Source organism: Dromaius novaehollandiae, chromosome 24 (assembly GCF_036370855.1).
Source record: "Dromaius novaehollandiae isolate bDroNov1 chromosome 24, bDroNov1.hap1, whole genome shotgun sequence".
Taxonomy (NCBI): Eukaryota; Metazoa; Chordata; class Aves; order Casuariiformes; family Dromaiidae; genus Dromaius; species Dromaius novaehollandiae.
Window position 1 is genome coordinate 5,940,539 of NC_088121.1, and position 6,364 is coordinate 5,946,902.

General features: G+C 37.3%; 1 protein-coding gene across 4 annotated transcripts in view; it reads left to right on the top strand.

The window, feature by feature from the left end:
* Positions 1 to 5,805, top strand: part of UBE4B (ubiquitination factor E4B) — a 45,570-nt gene extending 39,765 nt beyond the window's left edge. For all 4 annotated transcript variants that reach the window (XM_026095557.2, XM_064525575.1, XM_026095556.2 and 1 more), the window contains 4 exons: positions 333 to 524; positions 3,216 to 3,390; positions 3,961 to 4,107; positions 4,504 to 5,805. In XM_026095557.2, the coding sequence (XP_025951342.1) occupies positions 333 to 524; positions 3,216 to 3,390; positions 3,961 to 4,107; positions 4,504 to 4,565 (576 nt within the window). In that variant the 3' untranslated portion in view covers positions 4,566 to 5,805. The remainder of the gene's footprint in view (positions 1 to 332; positions 525 to 3,215; positions 3,391 to 3,960; positions 4,108 to 4,503) is intronic.
* Positions 5,806 to 6,364: the final 559 nt, after the last annotated feature.

Here is a 6,364-nt window from a genome sequence, read left to right on the forward strand (position 1 = left end):
ATAATAACTGAGAAAATGTGTGATAGCCCTTTGTCTCCGTTTTCCCCTTTCTCCAGCTCCAAGTGCATTGAAATCCAATTGCTGATGAAGTTACTTGACATTATTAAGTGCAGTTACCTGAATCACTCAGATGGTGTGGTACTTCTAAACAGAAGCTCTTCACATTATCTTTATTTTTTATGAATAAACATGCATAAAGACATTTACTGGAAGCCCACAAAATAATAATTTTATTGGTTCATAATTCCTGATCTTGATGTATGCTGTTCTAATGGTAATATTATTTATCACTGCCTTCATACTACGATCTGTATTTTATTTTGGCCTTGTAGGAACTTGGACCACGATTGGCTGCTATGCTGAACTTCAACCTACAGCAACTGTGCGGCCCCAAGTGCCGTGACCTGAAAGTTGAAAACCCTGAGAAATATGGGTTTGAACCAAAGAAGCTGTTGGACCAACTGACTGATATTTATCTACAGTTAGATTGTGCTCGCTTTGCTAAAGCAATTGCTGATGATCAGGTGAGCTCCAGAAAGGTATGAGGGGGAGGGGTTGAAGCATTTAGGAACTTTGCAGAATACGCTAGAAGAATTTCATTTTACCCAGTATGTGTAGTTGCAATATATTTTCTTCAGTAACTCATCTGTGTTCATGTTCTCTCTACTTTTTGTAGGTAAGTATGTTTTCAAAGTGTTTTGCAAACCTATAAAGATGCATACACGTATAAAACAACACACACACATAGGCACTTTCACTCTTTAATGAGCATCTATTATTTATTAGCTACAGCCTCCTCCTAAACTACCAGAGGTACATTGTCCCCATTTTGCAAGTGGGAAAACAAGCATATAAGTGGATTGACTCCCCCCTTCCTCATCAAGAACGTGCAAAACAAGCAGAGATGGCACTGGGGTTTAAAGTATCAGTTCACAATCCAATGTTCTCTAGACTAAGAGTTTCCAAATTTTATATGCTTTCATATCACTTTATTAAATGATTGTGTAATAAATTGACAAAACACAGTGTACATGAAACAATTAAAACACCTTTGCCTTAATTCACATGCCTTCTCAGTGGCAGTGTTCAGCGCAGTATGTTAATTCATAAGGTAGATAAGCCATTGCTCACCTCTCTGTTCTTGTAATGTTAGTATGTCAGTTAAACTACTGAACCACATCTGTCCATCCCAATGTCTTTTAATACAAATTTCTCAAAATACAGAGAAAATAGTGTTATCCGTGTCTACTTGAAATTCTAATGGAAGTTGTTTTACAGTATGTAAAGCTTGGTTTGCATCTCCAAAGAAGCAGAGGTATCGGAGTAACTCATGATCTTTTTCTCTGTAATTATTTCAGTTCGGGTAATTTCAGGCAGCTTCAATAATACTTGTGAAACAGACCTTGTATGTTTTGTGTGTGTATAAAATATACAGTGTATTTTTTACACTGTTCAGTATATATGAAAGTGAGAATGTTATCCATCATTCATTCACATCAATGATAGCCACAGCAAAGCTCACTGCAGTGACATGGGGATTAAAAAGAAAGAAGTCTGCTGGTGTGGGAACAGGAACAAAGCCTAATTAACAAAGTGGCCCCTCATACAAAGGGGTGTGTGTGACTAGTATCTTGTAAACTCTGAATGACAGGAAAGAAACACCAAGAAAACACACAATTGGTTAACAGAGCTTGGTATTAAAAAAAAAAAAAAAAAAAAAAAAAGGCGCCTGTTGATGGAATGGCCTCTCAGAAGCGTTTTGGTGCATCTCCCATTTGCAAATCCTAGCACGTAACAGAAGGAATCTGAAAACATTTACAAAGCCCTGGGCATACTGCCACAGTTCTGTTCTCCTCTGCAGGCTTGGCAAGGAGTTTGGGTGGGCACAGAGTGTCCTAAGTAGTGAATGGTATTTCAGGGAGAGATATAGTGTAGATTAGAAAAGTAGGGCTGTGCTGAACACTTTAAAATTATCAAAGAAAATGTGTTTGTGTTTGTCATTTAATTCAGCCTTGCAGTGCAGCATAAATAATTGTTATTAAAAGGACATTGTCTAGATTATTAAAAGTCTCATATCAAAATATAGCATTCTGAAGATAAAAGCAAATGCTGTGTTTAGAACATAAGTGGCTTACAAAAGTACTTTTTTTTTTTTTTTGCTCCCCATGAGCAATGTGTATTTCAGTTGAAACTATAGGATATGCATTTGGTCTTTGTGTATATGTTGTGCTAGGTAGCTGCGCAGTTCTGGGCAGCAGGCTGCTGTTCCTGCAGTGTGCTGCATGCTGCACCAATTGGCAAGTTTCCAGTGGGGATTTGCTCCTTCTGTGAGTTGCCTTACTATTTTTGTGGCAAGATTTTTTTGGCCCTAGGAGAAGGAATCACTTTTTTCCAGTATTGCTTTGCATATTATCAGAGAAGGTAAGAAATCAGTATTCAGCAACTGCGTGATATCAGATAGGTTGTAATCCTCATTTTTGTTGTAGAATGCATTTCATCATTCACTTGGCACTTGAGGGAACAGTAATGTACTTCCTAGTTTGACTTTCAGTGGAGAGTGGCAGACACATAACCCATGCAGTACTTACAGCTTGAAGGTGGAATAGTAACAGCTACTGCATCTGTGTTTTCTTTTATTTTGATGCTCTCTTACAGCCAGGATGAACTGGGATATTTATGATCTTGGAGACTGACAAGAAGCGTTTAGAGGATATTTACAGTGGTGTGGAGAGTAATTCACCTCTTCAAGTACAGTGGCTGGAGAACTGGAATTAAAAAAAAAAAAAAAAAAGAGAGAGAGAGACAAAAAAAAACCCACAGACTTTTCCTTTTATGCTGTTTTCAGCAAAGACTTGTGAAAACAGGAACCCAGATAGGAGCAACAATGCGGATATTTGGTCTAAGGAATAGTTCCAGTAATTGTAGTCAACCTCTCTAAATATCTTAACAATATTGGTTAGATGTTTATTATTTTGTCCTAAACAGTTCTACATTAGTGATGAGCAGTACAAAAGCATAACAACAGCCTACCTGAAAGTTGGCATGTTAGTGGTAGATTAAATGGTATCTACATACTGCTTTTCTGCCTGACATAGGGTTGAGGTTTCATTGGTCCTTTCTTCTAAAGTTTTTAAAAAGCATTAAAAGATCAGTAGAACCTGATGGCATTTTAGGATACTGTAGCTGAACAAAGTTCTTTTATGCATTGTTTGTAGAGGTCCTACAGCAAAGAGCTCTTTGAGGAGGTTATTTCAAAGATGAGAAAGGCTGGAATCAAGTCAACCATAGCAATAGAAAAATTCAAACTGCTGGCAGAGAAAGTGGAGGAAATTGTTGCCAAGAATGCTCGTGCAGAAATTGATTACAGTGATGCTCCAGATGAATTCAGAGGCAAGTTGAGTTTTCTACTGACTCTTAAAGAGAAGAATTATTTTTGTTGTTTTGATACTAAATATGAATATGTATTAGTAGAGACTATATATTGTTTCTAGAGTCAGGTATGCTTCTCCATTTCAACTAAATGGTTAAGTGAATGAAGAGAGCCAAGCTCCCTCCACCCCCTCCTGGGATTGCACTGTGCAGTCCCAGCCAGGTCATGGTTCCATGTACTTTGCAGCAGAGTTCATAAAACAGTAAAATAATAATAAAAGCAAATCTGAAAATAGTGTAGTTAAATGTTTAGCTTTTATACTTGTATTTCTGAATTAGGGATACATCTGCTGTCGCATTGTCTGACAGACTTTTCCTCAGCAATAGTTACCTTTTCTGGAAATGATTCCTCTACTGCGCAAAAGCTTTTCTCTGATACTGGAACACTAGATGCAGTTCTGCTCTTTTTGATGATTTTTTGCAACTTCAGCGATATACCTGATTGTATATCAATCTGTGCTGTGGTTCTGTGTGCAGACGAGACATGTAGCTATTGTCCTCAAGTTAATGATGAGACACTTCTGTCTTTAGATCCACTCATGGACACTCTGATGACTGATCCTGTGAGGCTGCCATCTGGAACTATTATGGATAGGTCAATCATCCTGAGGCATCTGTTGAACTCTTCCACTGATCCTTTCAATCGTCAGACGCTGACCGAAAATATGCTGGAACCAGGTAACCTTGCTTTTGACATTTAGTGATGGAATTGTTGGCTTGGGGGAGCAATTTCTGTTCCATATACTTTTAGAAGATAGTGATGCTGCCTCAGTAGGGTTAATAGTGCTTTTACTCCAACTTCATTCCTTGTGTTTTCCTTTTGTCTGAAAAAACTCTTATCTTTAACTACTGGGCTAATGGATATTGTTATGGTAGGTAAATGAGTAATTCATTTACTCAAAGCTGTGCAGAAAATACATTGATGGAGACAGAAATGAAATCCAGAAGATACTTCTGATAAGGTTTCTAGGAAAGGAGTGCTATTGGTCATGAGGAGCTTTATCAGGGTAGTAGTATTACTGAACAATTTAACTGTCAAGTTAACCATTCTTTTTTTCTTCTTTACATTCTTAGTGCCAGAACTTAAAGAGCAAATCCAAGCCTGGATGAGAGACAAGCAAAATGCTGATCATTAAAAATTCCCTCGCAGTGCACGCCAATGCCAATGGGAAGAACAGGGCGTGGGCTGGTCTGGTAATAGTGGAGCAGATACACTTTGAAAGCTATTGATGGGATTAGCACGCCCACTGGCACTGACTTGCAGTAGTGACCAGAAGCGTGTGGACGAGAAGAAAAGCAGCTTAATTCTTGTACATATATTTAAGTGATAACGATGGTCAATAACATGGAGGACAAATTAGGAAGTTGCTTATGTTACAAAACTGTCCTTCAGTATGTCACGTTTTGGAGTTTTTACAGCTGAATTATTTTAGCAAAGATGAATGGATCAGGGCAGCATCCCTTCAACCTTATTTTTTACAGCCAGATATCCGTTAATTTGATTGTGGTTAGAACCTTGGACATTTTGCTGCTAAAGTAACTTTTTCCTCTTTCCCTCCCTTCTTCCACCCCACAAACCTGCACTGCTGTCTTTTTTTTTTAATGCAAAAAAATAAAAAACCCTGTAAAAAAAAATCATTCCCCTGCCCTCAAAAGAACATAATCTGTGCGATAACTGTGCCTGCAACAAAGTGTTAATCTTGGGATCGTATTTTTATATTATACATATTCACATATTTGTTTTTTTAATTGGTGTTAGAAGATACAAGAATAATTTAAAAAAGGCAAAGATTTGACATGTGGATTTTAAGTTCTGGCTCTTTGAGGTGTCACTTTTCTTTATGTTGATCTAGATGCTCTGGTATTTTTGACAAGCCTTGTGATAGAAATATGATAAAACAGCTGCCATGAATGAGATACTTGGAATACCAGGATTTCAGTGACTTTTTTAAAAATAAAATCCATTCTTTTAATGCTGAACATATATGCTAAATGACAGTTCTGAGCCATTGGAGCTTGTCTGCAGAGAGCAGATCCTTTTATTCTTAGAGGTTGCAGTTAGGGCAGGGGTCATTTTTATGTTGCTTACCAATTTGTATCCATGGCTTGGCCTTACCAAAGCAAAAAGGGTGCAGGAAATGTAGAATTACATTTTTTTAAAAAAAAAATAAAAAATATTCACAAACATTTTTGTATTACTGCCCCCTGCTTATGATACTTGAATTTCCTTTTTAAAAAGGATTTGAAACCACAGTGTTTTAAAATTAAGTCTGTAAAAAAAAGGTTGTTTTTCTTTTATTTGTTTTTTCCGCTGTGTCCTCTGTTCAATTCCTGACTCTTGAACTACAATAAATGGTGATACACACTCACAGAGAATGTTTCCTTTGTCTTTCATTGAAGTGAGTCACTGAAAGCAGAAAAAATACAAATGATTGGGTGGGCTTTGTTCAGGTTTCCTGATACTCATTTAGGATCCAGAGATAACGTAGTCAATTGTATGTGGAAAAATTGCTGTGAACACAAATACCAGTAGTACTTCAAACTAATGAATTTTCACAAGTTGGTGACTGTTGTACCTAGTCATAGTTACCTTGGCAGGCAGTGACAGGGCTGGGGGGCAGGGGGGATTTTGGTCAGATTATAATACAATGCTGACCTTTCAGATGTGTAAATTAAGTTAAATCAAATTAAAATGTTAAGATGCAGCAGTTTTGTTTTATTTGGTGGGGTTATTTTTGGTTTTTGAGGGAGGGGAGAAGATTCTGAAGATTATAGCTACATTGTTGAACAGAGAAGCTTGTTCTATCACTATTTGGTTTCTTAATCTGCACTCCTTCCACAAATTCAAATCCCCTTCTTCCCCAAAAGTCACAGAACAAAACCTGCTGTGCTTTTATCTGCAAACTGTCATTCAGCATCTAAGTCTATCATAGCT